General features: G+C 34.2%; 2 protein-coding genes and 1 long non-coding RNA gene across 17 annotated transcripts in view; 2 read left to right on the top strand and 1 right to left on the bottom strand.

Moving 5' to 3' along the window:
- Window positions 1-22,285, bottom strand: part of LOC106157021 (trafficking kinesin-binding protein 1) — a 38,730-nt gene extending 16,445 nt beyond the window's left edge. Inside the window, exons 1-3 of one of the 12 annotated variants that reach the window (XM_087005638.1) lie at window positions 22,142-22,285; window positions 10,754-11,040; window positions 5,558-5,761 (exon numbers count right to left, since the gene is read on the bottom strand). In XM_087005638.1, coding sequence (XP_086861764.1) covers window positions 5,558-5,761; window positions 10,754-10,787 — 238 coding nt within the window. In that variant the 5' untranslated portion in view covers window positions 10,788-11,040; window positions 22,142-22,285. Of the gene's footprint in view, window positions 1-1,743; window positions 2,044-4,127; window positions 4,250-5,557; window positions 5,762-6,351; window positions 6,555-8,588; window positions 8,711-10,753; window positions 11,041-12,797; window positions 12,836-14,757; window positions 14,928-16,046; window positions 16,183-19,809; window positions 20,030-22,141 lie in introns of those variants that run through there. The other 11 variants (XM_087005647.1, XM_087005637.1, XM_087005634.1 and 8 more) reach the window with 11 other exon arrangements.
- LOC106163679 (uncharacterized) lies at window positions 33-23,590 on the top strand. Its single transcript, XR_015333032.1, has 5 exons — window positions 33-489; window positions 7,581-7,608; window positions 21,210-21,324; window positions 22,252-22,345; window positions 22,709-23,590. It is a non-coding gene; the product is annotated as an uncharacterized LOC106163679 (long non-coding RNA).
- Window positions 23,591-25,029: 1,439 nt separating this feature from the next.
- The window catches only part of LOC106157034 (band 3 anion transport protein), a 31,807-nt gene continuing 30,068 nt past the window's right edge, over window positions 25,030-26,768 (top strand). For 3 of the 4 annotated variants that reach the window (XM_087005632.1, XM_087005633.1, XM_013532509.2), the window contains exon 1: window positions 25,030-25,213. The gene's annotated coding sequence lies outside the window, so the exon portion shown is untranslated. Of the gene's footprint in view, window positions 25,214-26,536; window positions 26,720-26,768 lie in introns of those variants that run through there. The other variant, XM_087005629.1, reaches the window with a different exon arrangement.

Genomic DNA, 26,768 nt, shown 5'->3' with positions numbered 1-26,768 from the left:
ACCTTAACTATGTTGATATGGCCCTAAATTGTCAAAAACAAGATATCAGTATGCACCACGCTTATAGGTAAGCTTCTTCAGCCAATCAATGGGAACTTCCACCTCCGAGTTGAATTTGATTTTAATTTATAGCACTAACCTGTCAGCATCCAAAGATGGACTGGTTTTTTAAACATACATGAGGGCAGGCACATCTTATTCCAGTGTAGAATGTTAACAACATCCATTATTTCTTTTAAATGATGTAAGATTCAAGGACATACATAGAATTGCCATCAAGAAGTATTGGGACGACAGGATTTGCTTTAATGCACTAAGCAAATGGCACATTATATATCTAAAAGCAAGACGTCTTGAGTATATGTAACAGGTGCAAAAAAAAAACAGTCTGGAAACTAAACTTTCCCAGTCTTCATAGATGTTGTAATAGGACATGCTGCCTCAATGAAGAAACTGTGGAGACCTACTGTAGACAGATATGAGGACCAGGTAAGAGAATTTCATGATTTTTCATAGATTTAAGAGGAGAATTTTTTAAAACTGAATTTTAACTCTTTTATTTGTTCATTTATTTATTTATTTATTTATTTATTTATTTATTTATTTATTTATTTATTTATTATTTTGCCAACCACAGCATAACTTTTTAATTTTAGGGAAATATGGCTGCAGCAGTAAAACGTGACTGTTTTTACTTATTATTAGCACTACTTGAAGCAGATCATGCCAGGAAACGTGATGGGGGATAACTATTTTAAATAGAAGCTACTAGTATTCACCCTTCCAAATATCTGGAGAGTGATCCATAATTTCTTACTTTCAAACTAACCAGACGGCTCACATGTATCAAATAATCATTAAAACTTTAGATACTTAAACTATTACACTGACGCAAACAAAAGAATGAAATGGATAAAATCTTAGCGATAAACGGCATGTACATAACCAATATTTCATTTTTCAAAATCAACTACATAAGGATTCCATGCAGTGGTCAATATGATTGAGACAGAGATTACACAATTCAACAGACAGGTATTGTTTATTGGAGAAACATACCTAATTGATCTCATTTCACACTGTACTAATCAAAGCTAATAGGTAGGCTTTCATAACCATGATACAAGAGATGTGGCCATTGGGAATCAATATTTAATGGAGTTCCTGCTGCAAGCCATCACAGGCAGCACGAGAATATAAGAAAAGGTCAAAATTACTGTTTCAGCTAATGGAACTATAGATACATATATGAAGAGCACTAACAAGTCTATCAAACATGTTAATATTAGTTATATGTGACAAAACCAGAAGATTTCTAGGCCATAACAATTCATTTTCAGTGTTAACTATGTTCAATACTGTTAACTACATTTCTTAATCTAACAAGATTGGATTTCAAAAGTATATAGTTCGCAACAACAAAAAGCTTCTAGTTAACCCTGTACAATGTTTTAGGAACATCTAGAAAATCGTCTACCTAGAACTGTAGTGTTAAAATGCTACAGATCCAATTATAACATGTAATATTCCAAAATAATGACTTGACAAAAAAATTGAATTTTTTAATGCAAAATACACAAGGCATATTTTCATCCCTAGGCTTTTAAAAATGGAATGCAGTTCAATTTATATTCATAAGAAAAAAAAACATGTTAAACTCACACTTGATATACCATGCTCATGCCATGCTACTCAGTTATTCAGAGATATTTCAGGCAGCATATTATGTAAATGTTCACCTACCTTCACTATATAAACTACACAGAAGGTTTGCTTCCCTATGGTCATTCAGATTCCCTATACTGCAGTATGGGTCATACAATCCATACCTCTCATACAGGTACTCGTCTAATTCATAGTAATTTCCATTTGCCATAGCTCTACATCATCTTCCATGGGGTTATCTTATTTATCAAGTTTTACTACTGCTGTTGCACTTATTTTTTCTACACCTCATCCGATGCTCTTCTGCGCAAGTATGCTGAAATTATCAGATATAGCTTCCCCAGCTACAGATAAATGGGAGTTAAAAATAACTAACGCAGCATCATCTACTGGTATAAATGCTAACTGCAGAACTGGCCAGTAGAGGTAAACCTCTACAAGGCCTCCAGCTTTACCTTGTTTTGCAAGCGATTTTGTCGTCTCTATTGTTTGTTGAATGAAATGTACCAATCAATAACAGGTATTGTGCATGCCTCGACAGTGCAGCAGAAAACTCCCTATAGCTGATATCTAGATAGCTTTGGTGGCAATTTTTCAGCAGTTATCAAGAATAAACAAAATTGCTTTCACAAGTTCAAAAGCCCAAGTATTTGCAAGATTTTAAGAATAACAGCATGGATAAATTATGCAATTTTCTTAGGTTACAAATGTATGACTCTTCGTAACAATCAAATAATACCTTCCAGGTTTGCAGATCAATTGTATTTTTCTGAGTTGGGCATTATGCCAAAAGAAACAAAATAATCAAAGAATACATTCATGTAAGTGTAATCCTGCACTGAAAAGGGGCCGTTCATACAAATAATGCCATAAAATCCAACTCTAAGCATATAAAAGCTTTTCTTTAATTGCACTTATATTTAAAATATATAACCACCTACTGCAGAGTCATTTCTACTGCTAATTGTCACAAAGTTCACTTCCATAAGTATGCAGAAAAATTATTTCATTCTCTTCTTGAGTACAATGCATGGAAACTTCAGTGAGAGGCCTAATGACATTCTCAGTCATTATTATAAGAATAAATCAATGTTGTTTTCCAAACCAACTTTTGCCAGATGCCTCCATTGTGTTAGATGTGCTCATCCGCTCCACTTCCCAATGTGAATGGCAAGAGCATCCTGTTGTATCTAGGACTTGGTTCCCATCCTTAGATTGATCTAACAGGATCGGTCCATGTCCACAGGGTTTTTCACTAAATTGCTTTCAGCTTAAGTGGCTGAGATGTCTGGAATGCCTACTAAAGCTGCTAAACCATAGTTAATTACCCCCTATCAGCTGCAGTGTGGCCTTATGTCCCACACGGGATGAAGAGGAATGATGATCAGCTTCAGTAGACATGACAGATGTCTAAGACACATAAGTTAATTGCAATTAAGTGAGAATCCCCTTGGAGATAGCTCTGTCCAAAGTTAGTACGATAGGATCTGGGAATGGTCTCTAAATCCTTCAAAGACAGCAACAAAAAGTGCCTGTATTATATATTAAGTTACTCTTTATACATCTGTCTGGAAAGGGGGGAGGGGGGAGATTTACTGAAAGAATCGCCCTTTTGGCCCAGATATCTCCTCTAAATCAAAATCTGATCTAGATGCTATGCAATTATGGACAAAAAGGGCCCACCTTTTCAGAAAAAGAATCTCCCCTTTTAAATCACTGGCTTCAAGACTGCCCTTTAACACTTCCAATAACTCACATTGCTCACCTTTTTTTATTTTCTTCTCCATACTGAGCAGTCATATTTTGTGCGTAAAATGTACAATATCTCCCCAAACATAAATACCACTATTCCCTTATTTAAACTACCCAGCTACGTCACAGGCAGTGCCCAGCCCTAGTGCCTTGTTGAAGGCATTGTGGTCAAGCTGGCCTTGCATAAGCAAATGTTTTGTCAATTGATTGCTGACAATCCATGCAAAGAAAGAAACGCTAGCAGGAGGCAAATGAGCTATATCTGCTCTAGCTTAAATCGCCAACTGAAGTTACTTCTTTAAAGAAAACTACATCAAGGAAAACGGAGAATAAGATGTTAAATTCGGGTGGATAATTTTTATGGAACCTGGTCTGAGAGGAACCTCCTTTCCATTGGGGCAAGACCACCTTAACACCTGTAAGACAGTTAACATTCTTCTCAGGTAAGAAGGTAATAATTGCGTGCTATATGGATATTTTAAAGTTTAGCTGCTTACATAACCAATGTACCAAATCATGAAATACAAAAAAAAAAAATAATAATAATAAAGACTCCTGCCCAGTGCCATACACATAAAGGCACCAAGTTTTAGCAAAAAAGAAAAGAAACTTCAGATTAAGCCAACTTCTTAGTCATATGGCATTCAAAACATATCACCAAGAAGTGCATATAGTACAGGAATGACTAACATCATTGATTGTTTACTTACAATATATCCCTAATTCCTCACATGCGTTGTCACAGTTTTCACATTATCACAGAAGTGGTTTACACGATGTGTCTCATAATACAATACTCCAACAGACACATCATCTAACAGACTACAACACTTATAACCACGTTCCATGGTAAATATACATGTAGATAGCATCTAAAGTGGGATTTCTATTGGTCAAGTCATGAACACTGCATGCCTTAAGGGACAGCGAGGTCATCCGTCCATTTAATAAATGCATGTCACAATCAGGAAAAAGGTCAGTTCTTCCATGTGTTTCGACAGGACTAATTTTGACACAAACAGAACACCTGACATCACCATACACACAAGACTATCTGCGGCCTGCCATATTATATTCCTATACATGCAAACTCCATGTCCCCTACCTGGGGATCTGGTCCTCTGATGATGGCATTTATACCAAAGCTAGTTTAAGTTTGTCCTTACGTAAACCTGATTTTATATATATATCTTATTTTTCACATAGTACATATTGGGTATCATCCACTGACAAATATGTGTCAATTTTTTCTTGCTAGGATACAGGTCATTTGAAATGAGATATGTAACATATATGCTGATATATAGACTCATAGGGCATTTGTGTATGCATGACTCCATAAAAACCAGCAGGGTGCAACATTCTGACCTGGATCAATACTGTGTATGTGTTCTAATGACCAGCAATGTCACAGGAGGGTAAGGCCCTTTTCACGTTGTGCATTTCAAGTATCGGTATCGAAATACTAAGGGAGATTAATGTAACTAAATAGCCTGGTATTATGCAAGAGTGTCACCTGCACAGAGCTTTCTGAACAGAGCTCAACACAGCCAGTTAACCAGGTTATTTTTTATTCTTACACTGGGGCTTCCAAGCTGTAAGATGTTACATGGAATGAACTTGTGAAAGGGAGTAAAATCCCTGTAACATAAAATTAGGACCAGTCTAAGTGTTTCAATACTTATATGTATAAGGCATGATGTGTGAAGGGTCTAAACGAGTGTGTGCCAATTTACCTACAGCAAAAGCATTTGAGTTTAATAGTTGTCTCATCTTTCAAAAAGACTGAGATTCTAATCAAACCAGTTTACTGCTATGGCTTCCTGCACGCTTGTGACAGCTTACTCAAAGATGGTGCCACCCGTAACATCTACTGCACTCAGTGAGAAGTTACACCAGACTCACCTTTACAAACTATAAAGGATCATTATATAACAAAATGTATTCATAACAAAATATATAAATATTAATTAAGTAAGCTGTAGAATTTACTGATACAAAAAATTAAAATAGCATACATTTTCACTGAGTCTAAAATAGGGATAATGTACCCAGTCTGGCCAGAGTTCTTGAAACTTCAGCTGTTAAGAAAAACTAATGCCAGTGTGAAACACATCAATTGCCAAATCAGTCTTCTTACCGAAATACTTCAATGTCTCCTCTATCTGTTCCTCAGTGAGATCTAGCTCTATGTCATGAGGTATAATGGGGGTTTGGATCCAATCCTCGTTCTCGTAGCCAGCAAATGATGTAATGGTGTCCGCTCGCAGCCTATACTTGGGTATTTTCTCCTCAATCAAACTCAATATCTCTACTTCTGGGAGGTTTCCAACATTACACACGTCTGAAATGAGACCGACCATTTAGAACAAATGTGTTACCATAACAACAGCATAAAAAGGGCAAATAGTCATGTAGATGAGCACTATCTGAAAGATTTAATAAAATTATGCTTCACATTTAAATAATACAGGACTGAAAATAAGTTTTTATCTGTCTCTCCTAGTTTGCACTTCATTTTCAAATGTGAAAAGTTTTAATCTATACTCTGGCAGCTGAGTACAGTTCTATTATTCATTTCTTATGCATGAAACTGATAATGACCGACGGGATGTGCTGTATGAACAACAATGGAAGTTTCTCAGAAATCAATACAATGACTCACTGAGTGCCATATATATCCCATAATCAGTTCTGTCAAAATATCTATTCTGGCACAAAAATACTACATACCCAATTTTAAAAAACTGAAACATTTATTCTAGAGCAAAAAAAAAGAATTGCACCACAAATGTTTTTATGTTATCTATCCAATTTATCTGATACTTATCAGATTTTTTTCTCTTAAAGAAGCCATTTTATAAATTGCATCAGCGTTACCTCCTCTGAAAGTCAAGAAACTCCAAACAGTGACCTTAACTAATTCAAACTTACATATGGTGTACCTATTTAGCAGCTATAGAACCTATCTGTTGTATTCTTATCGGTACCAATAACATCCAGATAAGCCAAGGACTTCACTGTAGACTAGATACACAATTTCAATGAAATCAGATGTCCACAATGTTAACAATTCCTTGAATTTGCTTCATGTACGTCCAACCATCTGATGAAATGTATCTATGAACTTGCGTCCAAGTACAGCAGCTGGCCCAATTTCATGGAATGTGACCACGTGCCTCCTGCAAGCACTTGTCTGCAGACTGCGGCAATACATGTATATTGATCTCTAGCAGCTTAGGCTTATTCATTTAAAAACATTCCCTGGACCCAATTTTCTACGAAAAGCAATTCGTACTGGCCTTTGCAGAGACATAATGAGAATACTTAGTATTGCTGTCTTTGTGACGACAATTTGTGCTAAAGATCAAGGGACAGAAGAAATGATGCCATGGCTTACCTTCACCTATGTATAACAATGTTTAGAACAATGACTTAGCTTGAATGGGAATGGCATTGATTTATGGTCTAGTCTGAAACTTCCCCTTACTTTTTGTTTCATTTGATCCCTTACATGAGCAGAGCAATCAATTCTTATTGTCTAATTTCAATATGTAATGTGACATCTATTAATTCCCTCTTAGTCTAAGCACCACTGTAAATATGACATGGCCATTCAATAAAATTCAACTCACTTAAAACATGCTATCTCTTCAACGATGAAAATGCAATTCTGTGCAGAATTTATCAGAAAACCTTTGCAATAACTAGGGTTATCCATCAATTATTGCACTCATTCCTATTATTCACCTGATAGACATCCATATCAATGGCAATCTTTGAGAAACTATTCATTATGCAACAACATGTCTATGATACACCACCTGTACATTAATAAGTTTTATAATCATGTATGTACACAGAGAGGAAAATCAATATGCGTGACAAGACGCAATCTTAGGGTTTTTTTAGATACAAAATATGAAGTGTCACAACATCACTACTGTCCTACACAGTCATTTTTTCAATGTATTCTTACAGATAAAAATTTCTTTGCATGGATGCTTTTTTCAGATGGTAGCAAATTGCTTTAAATATCCTGACTGAGATAAATAATCATTCTCATTTTCTGGTTATTTATGTAATTTTTGTGTTACAGTGGTTCAATGTTCAATACCTAACTTTCAAACCTAAGTAAATAACTTATTTATTTGGCATTTCAGATTGCAGTAAACACTGACAATGGATCTGGTGAGTTTTGAAATTATCTACATTTATTCATATTATTTCATCTTACCTAAAAAAAATTAACGAACTGAACTGGCAGTCAAGAGGTTAACAATGAAAAATGCCATTTACTTTGATTCAAGTATCATTTTTACTCTCCTATCAGTTAAGTACAAAATTACATCTGCAATATTAATGTGTTATATTTTTATCTTATTGTATAAACCAACGTAAAACAGTGAATTTCCTGCACAACCCAGACCTTCTACAAACACAAAAACCCACTCCACAGCATAGAACTAAACCATAATCCCCAGGGCCAATGAGAGGTTTCATCAGAAAATCAATCCCAGTTTTCTGTGACTGAGTATACAGAAGTTAGCGAACCATCAGAACTGCCAGGATTCTAAACCCCTCTTTATACATTCTTTTCCAACATTACGTGTGTTAATGTTGGATTGTCTCACCTAAGCATAACCTGAATCATTCCTCTGTGTTAACTATAAACTAATCTACTAACAGTCCCCAGTAATATCTCAGGGATGAGAGTAAACCCCTGCTGTACAGTATACCAAAGTTGGTAGCCTGGGCAAGTTTCAGCTTTGGTTCGTTTTTTCTGCCCTGTATATATGTCATCACAGTTTGGATGCCGTTCTTTTATCATAAATAGTTTAAAAACTAAAGGTTGTGTTAGCATATGACATTATGACATACGCTTAAGATAATTTACTTAAGTGTGGCTGTGGAAAAAATGTTTCAAAATTTTTGCCAATATATTACTATTGTGACTCAAAAATCAGATTTTGGAACAAAGGAACCTGGATACAAACTATTTGTTTTATAATCATTAGTTGGTCAAGGCGAGAGGAGCTGTTTCCAACTGAAGTTAGATACAAGATGTGTTTTTATTTCCAACAAATTTTCAAAGAACATGACACACAAAAAAATCACTGTTCAATATACATATATCAATTTTACTGACTGTGCTATGAATCAGTTCATACCTGTGGCAGCGTCCCTGCATCAGCACTAACAAACATCAACTCTCAAAGCACATTATCACATCCAACCCACCTGTATTTACCCTAATTCTTTAAGTGTGATAAATTTCATTTGTGACCTTCAAAAGATTGTAGAAGCTATTGACGATTCATTTCAATAACACTTCCTTTTATGTGTCATTCGATTGATTCACTTTTTCGAGGCATTATTTATTGCACAAGCTTGGTATATACAACCAGTTTAGTTTCAGCTTTCTCAAAAGATGGCAGCACGTACTCATCACATATTACAAAAAACACCGGAGAGGGTTTTTCCTTGATGTTTGCATAAGGTATCAGCACTGTTCTTGAACCAGATTCTATATGTGAATTTCATAAAATTTTTACAGCATAATAGCATCATAAATGAAATCCTTTTTCCCACTTGAATGGTTATACTATTAGATATTCACATTTATACAGTAAGAATGGAAATAACCCCTAATAAGGTTTGGCTGGAAGCCAGCTACCCAATCAATAAAAAGTAATCAAGGAATGCAGTTTACTTACAAATCACATCTATGTGCCAAAAGTAATGAGATATTCCTGCAACTTGGGAGAAAATGTTCACATGGTGATAGGGAAATCAAAACCCCAGCTCACTTACACATAGACACCGTGCTGCTTTACATAATACATATCAGTACTTAAAGGTCAATATGTTCAAACCAATAACACTCTGGTCTGCATATGGAATTCCATGCTGCAGCAGTGATAAGATTTGTAATGCTTTGAACTTTGATATATAAGAATACTCTGCTATCTCTCTCTCTTTTTTTCTCTCACTCCTTTCTAATTATATGAAATGAGCTAAGCTGCCTGTGCTTTATATCAATATAGCATGATTTATTTCCACTGTGCCATGGTACAGTACTGTATATAAAAGAAAGGATATATAATAACATGTTAGTTTTAGGAATAAGCAGCCCACTGGCCAGGGGCTAGTCTTTTGACTGCTTGGTTACTCAGTGTGAAAGTTTGGACAGTACATTTATTAACAACAGGGCGACACTGGTAGTACTGGAGTATTATATAAGTATACATACATATGGTAAAAAGTCTTCAACTTCTGAGAAAAACATAAGAGAGATAATTGCAATTTCATAGTTCTGAAATAATTTCAAAAATTATGTTTCATTTATATTCTATTATTATGCACACATATCTGGGGGATCAATGATTAAATTTAAATCATTTGTGTAAGAAGCCTCATCACACCCTCTTTGTGATTTTCATCACTTGGTTGAGATGATACTGCAATGGCTGTGTCACCTCTAATACAATGACTGCCTAGACAAAATCTGAACTTCAACAGATTTTTACGTCAGTCCCTTATCAAAAAGGTATCAAAAAGACCATAAACTCTCAGAAAAGAATTTCATCAGCTGCGCTATGGTATAAGAATGAAGTAATTTTCCTTCAGTCAACAGCATAATACTGAAATAGCTTTTACCTCCAATATTTTGATGTCTAACAGAACACATTCACCTGGATAGCCTCATTCCCTGATGAAGATCATAATATAAATATAATATAAATCAAAATATTGGAGGTAAAAACTATTTCAATAATTAGCCGTTGACTGAAGAAAAATTACTTCATTTTAGGAAAATTGTTTTTTCATAGCTATCAGTTATATTTTGATAAGAAAGAGAATACGGTAACGAGACCAGTTTCATTATGAAAGCTTCTCTCTCTATATAGAGTGATCTAGGGAGTCACATTTTACATCGATCTAGGGAGTCACATTTTACATCGATCTAGGGTGTCACATTTTACAAATATATGTAGAGTGCTCTATCACTTTTAAGATTATTCGTCTTCAAAAATTTATTTACATAGGCATGTTTTTCATGTATTGTAGGTTGAAGAATCAATTATAGGCTAAACACAAGAATTTCTTAATTAATTATCCAGAGTACCAAACACACTACTAAACTTCAATTTACCTTGATGACATCTCAGTACACCATCTTAAATGATACCAGGACATCACTAAGGTATTTAACCCCCACCATGGACATAATGAGAAAAAGTCTCTCATTATGTCCATGCCCCCACCGCCTTTTTTAAAGGGATACTTGCCTGTGCCATATGCTGTCATTCATAAACAAACAAAAATTCCTTACCTGTTAACGTGCCAGCCTCTTTATGATGATTCATTAAACCATCTTCTGCTTCTGTCTCTCGACAATGATCATCTTCACAGAACTTTTCTGATTTGTCGTTACTGTCATTCAGCTCCAGTTTGCCAGTGTCGGGGCAGCACAAGTTGACACCTGCAGGGCAGGTGCCACAGTCAATATGACTTGTAGTAGTCGGTGGAGTAGTTGTAGGAGTAGTAGTGGCACTGGCACTGGCACCAAGGCTGGAATCTGTAGGGGTGGCAAGGTATGGTACAGTGCTGCTGGTGCCCCTAAAATGAAATGTTTTGTCTTATAATTTCTTTTCAATCATACCCCATAACTTGCAATGGAAGACCAGGTACTGAAGATGTGGGGCATAGATCAGATAGAACAGTGTTGTTGTAATCATAATTAAATAAATAAATAAATAAATACACAATAGTGTCATAAGTGGTTGAATGTGCTTGTTTATATATATAGGAATATGACTAATCAGCCCTTTTTTGAGTCAAACCAAATTATTTTTGTCCTTCAAACATTAAGCACTGGCCTAGAACAGTTAATTTGCTAGGAAAGGAAATAAAATTGCCTAATTTGACAATGCCCTGGGTTCTGTGGAATAAAAAAAAAAAAGAAAATAATGAGCTCCTTCGCATAGCAACCTTACGTTTCATCTATTAATCAATGAATTTCTCAACAAAAATTATATTTTGACTTCATGTATCTGATAAAATCAGATCAAATCATAATGAAAGTCCTGGTAATTCATATGTGGCAGAAAGAGAAAATGAGGTATCAAGTGAAACCGTGCTTGTGGTTAATGGCACCATACACGTGCACTCCACAATCATATTGGAGCATGGCTACAATCACCTTGAAACAAAAGTGTCAATGTCGTCTGACTTAAACAAAGGCCAGTTGGAAAAGCATGATCTCTGAACTAAATACCTACATAATCTATGTATCTGTGCAGGACCTCCAGCTTATTTAGTCCTTCATGTACCCATAACAAAACGTGATGTCATTTTGTCTAGATGAACGTGTCTATGAATTCTCAGAGGGTAAGGTCGACTCAAAGTCCATGTCAAAACAACCATTAGAATTTTCATTCAAATTTCACATTTAAGTTTGTTCATTCATTCCAAAACCCAACAAAAGAAAAATCAACAAATAGGATTACTGTAGAGTGCATGGGCTTTCCCCCACCTTTGTGTGTCCTTGTTGTTTCTTTGTTGATTATTGAATTTATTCTGTATAATTTATAGGTTGTTGGAAAAAGGGGTACCTGTATACTAATATGCAAACAGTTGTATAGGTATAAATTATCAAAAAGAAATGTTGGATAATGGCATATAAGTAACAGAAATATCAGTTAAGAAACCATAGAAATGTCATACAAACATTTGACTGTCTGCCTTGTGAGTGTCTAGGTCTACTCTAAACATACGCAAAAATAAGTGAAGAGAATAAATATTTGTTTTAAAGAGGGCTAATTGTATATTTGCAGTTAAAAACTTTGAGATTTTGATCCGCTATCACTAGGTAATACAAACATGGAAATAATGCCTATTGATCTGTACAGATATCTTGGAGCATTTTGGAACAAGTTCAAAATGGCTATTAATATTTTTTCATTTTTGGAACTAAAATTGCACAATGACATGCTTGCCATAACAATTAACTAAATGAAACTTTATCTTATCGTGTTAAGAGTGATAGCAACATAAATATATAATATTGTTCATCTATTTTTATATTTGCCAAGCACAAAAGTGATTATACGTTGTTTTCTAAAATGCCAATAATTTTTCATTGCTCTCTGAACTTGATTTAATTTTGTGCTGCCCTGATGTTGACAATTATTTGGCCAGCTGTTAAAAGTTCCTACCTTCTATTGTGCACACAGTGTCTTTGTACACCTACCTGACAAACAATGGCACACATACTAGCTTAGAAGAACAAATGACAAAACTATCACTAAATTGGACAAAAATTTTTAAAAAAATAAAAAGAAAGAAATTTACAAATATAATAATGGCACTCTTACTTATCGTGGATATCCACCACCATACTTGTATTATAAGATTACAGGTGGCAGGCGAGACTATAATTTACATCTTATTACCATATCAAAGGTGTTCAACAGTTAAAGATAAATTGGTCTGTGAACGTGCATTACTTCATGTACCAAAACACACTTTAGGAAACTTTAAGTGCATTAAGCTGCATCACAATCATTAATAAAAGGTAAATATAAACCAGTAATTCTATTGGATGGACCTGTTTGTACATCACTTTTAAGCTTTTAATAATCACCTCGGGCACTGAAAAAATTTAGTTTGTTGTATTTTTATCAGTTTTTTTACATTTCATAAATTTTATCTACTGTGCTCTATGAGGTTGTGATGAAAAGCAAAGCATCACAAAGATAAAATCAGATAACAATATATTTGGTGTCAGCGCTTGGGCATCAGGAAATTAAAATAGAACAGTTATCTATTTACTACTTGATAAAAGTTTTAGTTTTGCTTTTTCAAACACCTTGAATGTAATTTTCACCTTTTTCAACATAAATCTACTTTATATGAAATCTCAGTCAGTTAGGATGACTTTCATCTCATCAAAAGAAGAGTCAAAGATAAAATCTCACTGATGTCACAAGTCTTGACGACCAATAGATTGCTTTATATGCAGCACTTTTAGATATTTTATAATTAATGGGGTAATTAAGGGCTGATGATATTTCCAGTTGCTGCTATTATCTATTCTAATGTCAAAATGTCACAAGGAAAGGTTACAGGAGAAAAGGCCTGATAGATGTAGCTGCAGATTATCAAGATTAGGACGATAATTAGAAAGAGAAAAGTTACAATAGATGCATCTTAACTGTCAACAAATGATTTTTTAAAAAACTGTATGGGCACATTCAGAACAAGTTGATCCCAGGGCTAACTGAACCACAGATCAAATATGGCTGGCCAACTATAAAGCTTGCCACATAATAACCCTGTTAGACACTGAATAGATACCCTAGGGGATTACGCAGTATGCTTTCAGGTGGGACAGTCATATTTGATCTGCGGTCAAAGAATCACAATCATAACCCTAATTAATATATAAGCCATAAAGCTATGTGTATAAGAATATCTTTTATATATAGATGTAAAATATAATATTTCCATTTGCTGTGAAACATTTGTACTAAAATAAATTAATAATTTCTGTAATTTTATTATTTGAGTGCAGACGTGGTAATTATGACTAAGTGTGCAAATGGTTTAATCTTATCAGGACCTTACAAGTGATATAATCCCTTTTGTCTTATTAGCATTATGTCAATATTTCCAAATACTCTTCACACTGATAAATAATGTATAAATTCTGTATTCCATAATATCAGATATTTAACCATTATGTTCAGCCTAGCAGTCTAGGCAAATATAACAGATAATGTGTGGTGATACTGGCAGCCAATTTAATTTCTGTTGTCAAAGGTGCACTTGGTAGGTTGAAAATCCCCCAAATTCTGATGTTTGTCATCTGCAGCTTCTTATAAAACCTAACATACACCTCAAAATGGTTAAAACCCTTAAATAAGTTTTTCTTTCTGAAGCATACCGGATGTTGATATTACCATCAGAGTCTAGGATGATGATCGTCTGGATATAATGACTGGCCTGTCATTTTAGACAAAATTATCCTTTATAAACTCTATTAAAAGTAGAATCCAAGTGCAGAGAGGGATAGATGAGGGATAGATGATTCGCAAGTACGCTAAATTTGCTTAGTACTTTCTTTAAACAATATAATATCATAACTATTTTTACTCATTTTGCACGCATTCTGCATATGCATGTGAATAAAAAGATGCACATTTGTTTAAACCAAACCTATACATGATTGCACAATTTTGAAGGTCATATAATATTTCTGCTAACTATGAAAATATTATTTTATGTTCTTAGATTTGTAGACCTATAAAGAATAGTCAGACCAAACATTCCTACCTTAGGAAAAGAACATCCTTTGGCTCTGATGAGTCGACCTTTACTTTGATTATGCCAGGAAATACCTATTTCAGAAATTCAAAGATTCCAAAATATCCAATATGTGCAGTCCTATGTCCCACATGTGTACAATATCAGCTCTGACAACCAAGTTCTTGGTTATAAAACTAAAAATCAATTTGTTATGGTGGCTCACTGAGCATAATGTATTCCTATAATTAGGCGAACAGCTGATTCATCCAGAAATAATAAATGATGTTTCTACTATCATGTCTGTAATAAGTCTCCTAGCTGGGTATGCCAGCTAAGGTCCGACAGTTCACTTCTAGTACAGCAAATCAATACCTGGTGAAACGAGGTAAAACAGGAGAAAAACTCAATACTGCTATAAAACTGACATTTCTCGAGGAAATTCTGACTTAACACAACCATTCCAGCGAATTTAAGCCGTCTGTGTTAGTCAATAAGCCACCAATCCCTTGCATGCCTTCGAGTTGAAAAAAATTCAATAGGAACTCAATAGCTGTGATTAGTGTGAAAATCAAACAGTCCTAGAATGGAATGTCATATATTGATGTACAGACAATATGACATCACTGGGCCCAGACAGATGGTCATCCTTGGCCTACGCATATGCTGTCACAGGCTGAGGATTGATGTATAGATAAGACAACATTATGCCGTAATAAATATGAATAATTCAATCACCATGCATACATACATTCTGACTTAAGTTGAATAACAAAAATGTTCTACTGGTATCATCACGTCATAAAATACATGATTGTGATAACTAATACAAGATTATTAATAAATAATTGCAAGCAAGCAAGCTGCTCCTTACGTCCTTACCTATTTCAATTTAAAAGGAAATTTTAAGAGTAACCTATCTCTTATCAATTTCCCCCCAAAAAATATGGTGTATATAAGTTTCAGCTTACTGGCCACTTGACCACCGGTTTCCTAAAATCTCCTGGTCCGAAATGTAGATGCAAGCATTAAAACTAGTGTTGACAAGACTGATTTTTTCATTTTTTTTACAATCATCATGTAATGATTACATTTCAGAAAAAATCAAATTGAAAACTCTTATGAAAACTTAAAAAGACACTTAATGCAAACTTGTACAATTCACACATGCTAAGAAATATGCTGGTCTGCACAAAATTTTACTGGCCGCAGGCATAGGACCACTGCTTAATGTTGCAGACTGCAATAAATCATAATATACTGGAAAAAATCTATATGTAGAGCAAAACACATAATCTATAAAATTTACAGATATTTACCCCAGTAAAGTACATTTTCCCCCAGCAGTACAAGTTGAATGCCTGCACATTTTGTGGCTAAAATCATCATGATTTTTCTAAAATTGTACAATCCCCTTTTATACACAGCTGTATGACACAAACTGGTCAGGAGCAGTCCCCGATAACAGATTGGAAGAGTTCAGGGTTGACAAAGTCACCTTTATTTCTGTAGGTTATTCAAATCTTGTATAATATCCAGGTGCCACAGCTTTAAATATTTATTCATAATTGTTTTCTACATGTGGCACAAAATACATAAAAAGAGCATTTGTTTGGAGATACATTATTCCAAAAAATGAACATTTCACCATTTTATTACTATAAAAGCTTTGGTATGAATAACAAAATATTGAAAAAAATTAGTAATGAAATATGTAAATTATAGCAAAAGATAAGCTTAACCGTGTGGGGTATTTGTACAACATGCTATTCACTAAAAATTGGGTGTCAAAAAAATTCTCCACAATTTTTAATCAGTAATGTTACCTATGCTGAAAAGTAAATTGGCTTTTGATTGGCTGATCTAAACCTTATCAGTTAAACAACCTCACTGTGTAAGCTTAAAACGAATTGTTGTGATATTATGTAAACTGTGCACAGGTCTACGTGTGACTGGGAACGTAGACTGAACTGGAGTCTTCAGTGATGTACACTGCATGATGAAATACCTGGCAGGTAAGACAGGCACACACCTTTACCTGTACCCAAAGTTTAAAAGCATAAAAAAGCCATTACTTCAGGATGCTTTTTAACAGTATTGAGTTTGTACTTATATTTAAAAGGTCCTCATCAAGGATACAACGAACACACCAAAGATATTCAAATGTATAATGCACTACCTATTGTTTTCATACCTTAATCAATCAAACTCCAAGTCAAACCAAAACCACTAAAAGTTTCAAGGTGCTTTAAATGTTAATGTTTTTATTTATAAGTGATAGGAAAGCCTTTCTATGGAGTTGGCTAATACTCAAGTTTACAAAGCCTGAGAAAGATCAACCTTTATAAATGTGAAAAGAGTCTTAAATCTAGTGAAAATAAATAAAAATATGTATTTTAAAAAAAAATGGAATATATATATATAAACATACCAAAGCTGACACTGATGTCATTATACATTTTCAATTTCATTTAATACATAGGTGTTTATATATAGAGTGCCTATGCCTACTTATCATGACACTGCGAATAATCGAAGCTCAATAATCCTAGTTTTCAGGTCTACTCTAAAGCACTTTATTTGGCATGTGAATTGATTGCAAAATGCCAGCACTTAACCATACAAAAGAATGCATTATACAGCTGAAGCCATTTTCTTTGGTACAGAAAACAATCATGATTTTTTCCAAGGTCCATTGTGTCACTGTGTCAGTGGATATAGAATATAGCCTACAGTCTTTCAGATTTCATCAATGTAGACATTAAAGTATGACCACTCACTGTTTTTTGCCATAGATCCACCCTTATATTTATCTCAAAAAAAAAAAAACAACAATACATTGAAATGAGTAAAGTACAATGACGTCATTCCAATAAATTTGTTGCCATCGTAAAATTTCCTTTCATCTCATAACAAAGGGTTCTTTACATCCAATTAACTCACTGCATGGGCTATACGTATGCCAATTTATCAAGTATAAGTATTTTGTTTATTAAGACTTGGAATCAAGTGCCTGGAATGATATCCTTTTTACTTCAAGAACATTTGCTGACGGCCATTAAAAGTTTTCCAGAGGCTTTAGTTGATGTAAATGCATTTTGCAATATTGAAAATGTTAGTTAAAGGGATAATAACTCTTCGTATGAGGTCTATATTTCACAATAAAAACAGTGTGAATAACTCATAGAAATATAACATATTCTGTTTTACGACAAAAACAGGAGTTATAGCTATTATTCTGATATCTGAGCTTGTCTTCAGACCCATGACCTCGATTGATGGCTATACTCTGTTATAATCTCTTAAGAGATTTTAACAAAAAACCAAACTTTTTAGAAAAAAAAACAGGGACTAACTTTGAATGTAGAAATGGATTCATTAACCATTGGTAAGTATGGGAAAATTGTTGTTTACTCTAGGAAAATTCATTTTTTGGCCATAACGAAGAGTTATTATCCCTTTAAGTTAAATAACAACAATATTACAAAAGTATTACAATGCCCTTTAATCATGTTATAAAATACATACATGCAGATAAGGCCATCTTTTCGAACAGGTTTTTTTTTTTTTTTTTTTTGCATTGCCCACCAATTTGTTTTTTACTTGAATGATATAATGAAATTGATGTATCATATTACTTTAATACTAATTTCAGCAGTTTTTTTTTCAATGTACTTTCTCTAAATTTATAATTTTAAACAATATTAATCAAACTGATAAAAACTATTTCTCTTAACAAATAGCTACGATCAGATCAGAAAACATTGAAACACTGTCACTTTTTGTTATTATTAATTTTATTGAGACCAAGAAATGGCACTGCTACAAATTACAATAGATGCAAAACATTATATCAAAAAAAGTGTTCTGAGTATTGGAAATAATTCTGAGAGAGAATGAAAACCTATGCCATAAACTTCTATCTCCTAAGAATGAATTCTAGTAACATTCCAGACATGTTGTTGTCAGCAGACCTTAAAAGGAAAAAATCCTTGAAGACAGTCTAATTAGCATAAACTAATACACTACAATGCGCTGATTCCTTGTTTACACATTCCTTTGGGAAAAAATCATATCCAGGTACACCAACCTATTGACTGACTGCAGAGATATCAATCATCCTGGCTCATATATGCAAAATATGTTATTGCTTAATAGGAAACACTGGTAGCTTTGGCTGCAGCCAGAAACATCTTGCTATTTTATTGTCTTCTTTTTTCAAAGATAGTTCTGTAGGTGCATCTGCACTGATCCACCAGAACAATACAACATTAACATATTTCATAGGGATAACAACTGTTCATTTTGGCAAAAAAAAAACTGATTTTCCTGGGGTTAAACGACAATTTTCCCATACTTCCCAATGATTAATGAATCCCTTTCATTTGAAGTAAGTCTGTTTTTTTTTTGTTTTTTTGTTTTTTTTTTTCTAAATTTTTTTTTTTGTTGTTTTTTTTATTATTCATTAATTTTTAAGAGATTATTACAGAGGGCAACCATCTATGGAGGTCACATGGTCCGATGGCAAGCACAAGTTCCGGAATAATTGCAATTATCACCATTTTGGTTGTAAAATAGAATTTATTATATTTCTATGAATTGTTTACAAGGTATTTATTGTGAAAGATGGATCTCATACGAAGAGTTGTTATCCTTTTAACATGAAATCAATAAATGACATGGCTTCCTCTTCCAGTCAAAAGCACACATCCATTTGATAACCAAGCAACTTGAATAAAAACACTGTCATTAAAAACATTTTCATAGCACAAAGAATGAAACAGAGGTTCAATAGCTTTACTGAAAATTAAACACACAGGAAATTATCTAATTAAGTTTGCAAAACCATGTATCTGCTTAAATAAAAAGCACTGAAGCAGACATCCATTTGTTTAGATAAATCTATAAATGCCTTACCTGTCAACTTTTACATAATAACAATCATTATGGTAAACTAATAGAGTTAACCTGAGAGTTTACATACAGCAAACTGCATTACCTGGTAATATAGATGGGTTTCTATTTGTAAACAAAACATCCAAAAAGAGTCAGCTACCACTGCCACTGCCAGTAATCCCTTACCTCAGCTTCTCCTCCTTAGCAGATGTGCAGGCACTCTCAGCTGTATCTGCCTCAGCATCCACAAAATAATCTGCCTGATAGATGACCAATACTGACCACACAGTAAACATTATACTCTGTTAATATCTAACATACTAGTACATGCATTTTGGTCAATATCTTCCAATACGCCTGTATGCAAAGTGGGGTGAACATCCCGACTGTGTAATATGTAGGATATATATAGAATCTTATGTGTGCCCTTTTCCTGGAACAGCCGGCTGGATAATTTGACTCCCAGTACCTGCATTCAACACAACTGTGCCCACAGCCTTGGAACATACACAGCTAAAGCAATTCCCAGTATCCTTATTTATTAACACTCTACTGCATAGATCATTTCCTAAGAAGAAATATGCTCCTGAGAAAAAGAAATCCTCGTTTAATTCATATCATAGACTTTCATCAAAACAATAAAGACAGAAACCAAATGTACTTGAATTAGTATGTATTCGGGTATGTTATTGCTGCATGTATGGTATTCTACAGCAACCTCCACAACATTCATAATGATATTATAATGAGCTAATGTGGATAAACATGATAAACAGACTGCAGGAATTCAGTAGATGCACTTTAGGCAGGCTTCTGTCTATATTTGTCTGGTATGAGCATCAACTGGCATTTTCTCCCACATATTGATCGTCCCAAAAGAATACTCCTGATAAAGTGCAAACAACAGAATGATATATGGACTTGATTTAATCTCAAACTTTTTCTTCCCACTTAATATGAATGTTTGGTGTGCATCTTAAAAAAAAACACAGCAGGAAATTTGCTGAAGTTGATACTGATTATCAGTACATTCGTCATAAGTAATCAGAAAGTGCAGCATTTTCACAAGCAGTTTTGATTCATCACATAAAGTTATATTAAGAATGCTACAAATGTTCATAAAGTGAAAGAAAAGTTCAAAACAACATCTAAAATACTGCAATTTAAGAATAAATCACAAGAACCTCCTAATTACATAATAAACTGGTTTTAAATGGGTGTGTGCTGAGAGTGAGCTTTTTGTACATTGTAATTTTTATATTCATAGCAAAAGTGAACATCTCTAAATGATTCATCCTTTCAGAATGATCAGCTGAGCATTTAGTGTTGCATTTTTGAGAATATTCTCAATATTGTTTTGTTTCCCAAGGCTTAAAACTATTATCATAACATTTATCAAATAGACAAGGTAAACACCTGGAATGTTTTACAGTGCTGTATAAATATATGGAGTAGACACAGTTCATTTAATAAAATTTGACTTTTATTTCTTCACTGCTTTTCAGATTGAATGACTTTCGCACATTTGAAACACAATTTACTCTACAACACATGTGGGTAAATTTATTTATATTCTCTCTTTCCAGGAATTCACCATGGTTCAATATATTATTTGTATATAACCCAGATGTTGTTCACAAGTGTCCTGGTAAAAAATATATACAGTGCAAAAGACATAATGTGAATCCCAGAGGCATATAGGTAAGTATCAAGATAACATAGAATTACCAGAACTACCATCCCCATGCTGAGACTAATAAGCCAGTATGTTTATACATTCTTTGAAGTTAATATGAATTTTAGGGAAAAAAGTCTGACAGCAGACCACTTCTACATAGTGGCAGAATAGATGTCAGTTACAATACAGTTATTACTTTAGTCTGCAATCAATAAAACATTAAAATCACGGGAGTGATGCATGTCTTCTTCTATATGCTTGGTTTCTACAATTTCTTTAATCAGGTCTAGAGATTGAAAATATCTTTACACAAAACCTTGTTAGCTAAAAATATGCCTGTTTCTGTACGTTTTTCTGTGCCTATTTTATACGTGTCACTGTCAAATAGCGATAATCACTGCTTATAAATTCAAGTTAGTATTTATAAAGCTGTGGACTACGGGTAACCGCGTGAACATCCAAGTTGGACATCATACACGCAAACCCATTAATCAGATAACAATTGGACAGTACAGGTATTATTGCCCCAGTACACACACACACAATGTCCTCAAGGCTAAGGCTGAGGACTTACCTGTACAGTGGGCTTGACCCACTTATTAATTTTATTTTATTTTAAGCACGATCCACATTGTTATGACAGAATTGCTTTATATGACAATAAATCTTACGCGTTAATGTTGTTTTGAGACAATCAATTTAAAAAATTTGCGCCACGTTTATCACAAAGATTTAAGATTGCGAAATAAAAAAATCAGTTTGACTGTCTTCCTCTGATCAGACGACAATTGATGCCGCTAACTTTGTCTCACAGAAGCTTCAGAATGAAAATAAACTCACCTATTTATCTTTCAAAACGATGTTAACAGTTTTATGTATTGTTTGTGATCCAAAAAAGTGGATTTTCCCATTTGAATCATTGAGTAACCTCTTCAAAATATTCTTGCTAGGTGAGGTCAACGTTGGGTCATGCCGGGAATCACTGCAGTCTCGCAGTGAGGAAGCTCAAGAAGAATTCAATGACAAATTTAAATTGTGAACAAGGTAATTGATAATGTCATAGGAAACCTTTTAGTTTTTAAGAATGCAGTTAAACTAAGGAGCACAACTACTGTCAATTTATATAACGATTATCTGATATTATATTATGTACCATTCTCTGCGGAGCATGTATACAAATACACGTGCTCAGAACAGCATTACAGATGTGTGGACAACAAACGAGTCTCTTGTTGCATAATATGGACAAAAGGGTACTGTTTATTTGGCTGTGTACATGAGTTTTTATATGAACATAATGACTAAATCACAAATGTTTGATTTTTTTCAAATATTTTATTTTACCATGATTAACTTTTTTCTTTTATAAACCTCTTACGTTTATTCACGCTTGAACTTCTGTTTCAGATTATGTTTTTTCGATGCTGGTGCTTTCATCATGTCTTGGACAGGAAATGCTCTGAACTTCATCTCTCATCCAAGTTTTCCAAAATAAGACGGGAAAAGTGTGGAACACAAAAGTTTTATTATTATTTTTTTTTCTGTACACTTGTTAAGTAAGATCGGAAAGGGTCCCAACCCCCTACAGCTTACACAAACGAGAACAAGAGAATAGCAGAATCGCTTCAAGTCATGTTAGTTTTAATAAAATAGTATGGAGTAATATTTTTGTACATTTTACGTGTGAAATTCCACCAGTTCAGCAGAAAATATGAAAAGGGTAACCTTATGAAAGAAACATATATATATATATATATATATATATATATATATATAATTTCTGTCCAGTATTTTAATTGTGTACTTAGTAAATATTTTCATTTATTGCAAAATAAACCTGTGATTATGTTATTTTTTATTGTGGAATGGGGTCCTGGGGTTGCAGAGATTACTAGAAACTTGCCTCCCTTATCAGCCTTGAATTACAGGGTAGTGTTATATATTTACTAGTACATATTTCTTCATGTACCAATAAGCATAAGTGCATTAACTTGAAGAGTTAAACTTGAAGAGATTCTCAATTTGAAATGAGAAATTAGATCAAATTATCATTTTTAGCACCTACATACCTTGGATACTTTGATTATTATGAATTATATGTTTAATTACTTAATTTTAATTTTTGTTGAATAGTTTTAACCATTCAGAATTTCTCCTTTGATGAAATTTTTTCCTCATACAGATGTACATTTTTCCTCGATAGTGCTAGCTGTTTGCATTGTTTCTACATTACATGAAATAAAAAATATATACAGGAGTGCAACAGGCAGAAATATGGAATTCAAGGTCTTTTCTCTTCATAACATTTATTCTTCTTTTTACTTTGTCTTCTTTTATTAACTATCATGTTTTGGAGTTACATGTACAGTTAAGCTCAGAAATTTTGGTAACACTTTTTAACAGCTTAATTAATATTGGTTACTTTTTATAACGCTGTCCCCTCTTTTATGAATGGATTGTGTTACTTGAACACAGTGCATGTTTGCTCACTGCATTATCAACAGACAATAGTTTGGTGATTTATTGCAGGGTGTTATCCCCTGTCTAAACAGACTGTGACCACAGAAGTGTCAGCTCTGATATCCTATAATTATCACTGTTAGCTAGGTAGTTTCTTTTGGCAACAAGAGGTAACAAACATAAAAATTTGGAGCGTTCTTTCTGAGCTCAACTGTATTTAATAAAATGACATTCTTTGGTCTGTTTTGGCCTCTTGGTTAAAGGGAAACAACTCTTCTGAAAGGAAATGTAAAAATTCTACCCTATGAGAGTACATGTAAAAATTCTACCAGGGCCACAGTTATTATTGTGGACATATTTGCTGAGGCAACCCTGTGACATTTGGCCAGATGGGAGCAAGTAAATCTGCACACGCACGGATGGCATTGTACCTGCTCTGCAGGAGCTCAGTGAGAGCTGTGCTTCGTCCCAATGTAATTAACGCTTGTTGCGCAACCTGCCTTGTCTTGTCTGTCTGCTAAAGGGCTGTTTTATTGTCACAGGTGAGCAATTAACTATCTTGATTACTGTCAAGGGGACTTGGCAGGGACTTGCTAAGTGACTGTGCCTGAGTAGTTATGCAAACATAACAGGGTCACAGTGCAGAGATTAGCCATCTATTTAACCAGAGACATATCTGTTAAGATATCTAGTGAAAAGACAATCTGTGGCCCTGGTAGAGGGTATAAAATTCCACAATAAATGCATTGTTAACAACAAATATATAAATATAAGAAATTCCATTTAACCATCTTACGGTGGATATCGCAACTACTCTGGAGTCTGTCCCTGTCATCGAACTCCGTGAACAGGCACGTAGCCAGGGGGGTTTCAAAAGAACCCACCTTTTTGCCGGGAAAAGGGTACACTCTGGTTAAAATTTTGTCTAGGTACAGGAAGGTTTCATGGTGAAAGGTCCGCTTTTTCAAAAAAAAAAAAAAAAGAACCACCTTTTGAAATTGCTGGTCACGGGCCTGATGAACCTTCACAGATGGCTATCCTTCGAAATAATATTTTAAGAGATCACTACAAAAAACATTTTACCATAATTAATTGAAGGGTAGATTCTCAACGTGTGGATTGTATAGTTTATTCTTTTTCTTTTACTATGTTACTACTGTTATTTCCCTTTCTTTCAACGTGGCTTAAATGCGTTTGAGAACAAGATCCGCGGGCAGCCTAATTTACAGACAGTAAAACAATGAAATTGCAGTAGTTGTACCTTTGTCTCAACCGGATGTTGCCTACTTTTCTCACATAAGATTACGCATGCTTTCTGTGGTTTTACCGTGATTGTGATTGGTTGTGTGATTCGCTGTGCAAGTTGATAATCCACAACATGGCCTGGATGGCATGTCCTTGACTTGAGTCTTATCCCGGGCTGCATTATTTCATGTTTATTTCCAGAAAAAGGTAAGTGTACAGGCGTGCTTTCTTAAGTTAGGGGTCGCCTGGTAAAATCAATATTGAACACTGACACAGTCATTAGATGTCGAAAACTCGAGGAAACATGTCGGGGTAGAATACAACCCCTCATTTTTTTGCACAGAAACAATTTAAACCAATATTGACATAAGTATTTGGGTGAAGGGCTGTTGTCTGAACTATATAAATACAATAGGAAAAGTATCGTCTCTAATACTAATAACGATATTCAGACCTCTCTGTCCACGTTGCGTTAAAAACGCTGATGCAACTGTATGGATTTCTGAGTGATATGCTGTCTTTGTTTTGGTTTATTATGGCGTTTTCTTCGTTCAGGCCTTATGATAATGGATCCATTATGATTTTTTTCATTCTGATGGGAATATTACTGACACGTTTATGTGCAGTCATGCATCAGTGATCCTATATATTGGTTCATTGACTATCGCCAGGGTTTTCCATGACTCCCTTTTGTCTCTACTCATGTTTTGAAACATGCCATTGCACAATAGATATTCTAATTGTTATCCATGCTAGAAATTGCAATCGTTCTGGCATTTCACCTTTTCTTTGATTGGGATAATTGATAAATCTAGGCATCACAGGTTTCAGGAAATAATGCACTTTGAGTTAAAGTGCAATATCTATTTTTAATATGGTGAAAAAGAATAATTTTGTTCTGTTCCTTTAGGTATTTTTTTAACCAAGGGTCTGTAATAATATTCACCACCAAAGCTGTTATATGCTTTTATTTTCTTGCAGAACCAGGTAAATTTTAGACTTTTTTTGGGTATTTTCAGTTCTGAAATTGAATTGTTGCTTTTGTTGGTCTGTTTAAATAAGCAACAGTGAATGCAAAGGGAGAGCACAACACAAAGTGGCATCACCTTCAAGTCAAAATCTTTGGACAGGTCTTAACTTGCCCTTGAAGAATTATGATATGAATGAAACCAGTACTAAGTATTCTATATTTCCGATATTTGGGCAGGCAGAGTGCTACATTTTTGCTAATTCAAGTATTATATATTACAAGAATAGATTATGACACATTGCATAGATCTACATGTTTATGTTCTATAGGTGACTGGCACATTATGTACACTTAATATTCTATATATACTAGGTTCATATAGTTCGTGTCTGGTAAATCCACATAGATTTCAGTATATGTATTAATTTGTCTATCGTCTTATTGCCAACTTCTGATTGATCCCGCATAGCTGTAGACTAATGTGTTGGGATTATTACAAAATATCAGGTGTTTAGTATTTGAGAATGATCCAACCCCCATGTTACATGTAATCTGTTTGGAGAAAAGATTGATTTCAGTCCCCAGACATAATGACATGGGTAAGAGCTTGTAGGAAATGGTAACAAGAGCCATGTAATGTTCAAATGACCATTGAGAATAATGTCCAGAACAAATTGAAGTTACATGTAGGTGGTGCTTCAAGTGTGTGAACAGCAGCTACTCATTGTATAATGTTGTATCAGGTTTGTTGAAGCAGATGTATTTTCAGATGTTTGATCAAATTTCAATATA

Source organism: Lingula anatina, chromosome 2 (genome assembly GCF_051362555.1).
Source record: "Lingula anatina isolate TDL-2025a chromosome 2, LinAna3.0, whole genome shotgun sequence".
In the NCBI taxonomy this organism is placed as follows: Eukaryota; Metazoa; Brachiopoda; class Lingulata; order Lingulida; family Lingulidae; genus Lingula; species Lingula anatina.
This window is presented reverse-complemented; position numbering and strand designations above follow the sequence as displayed.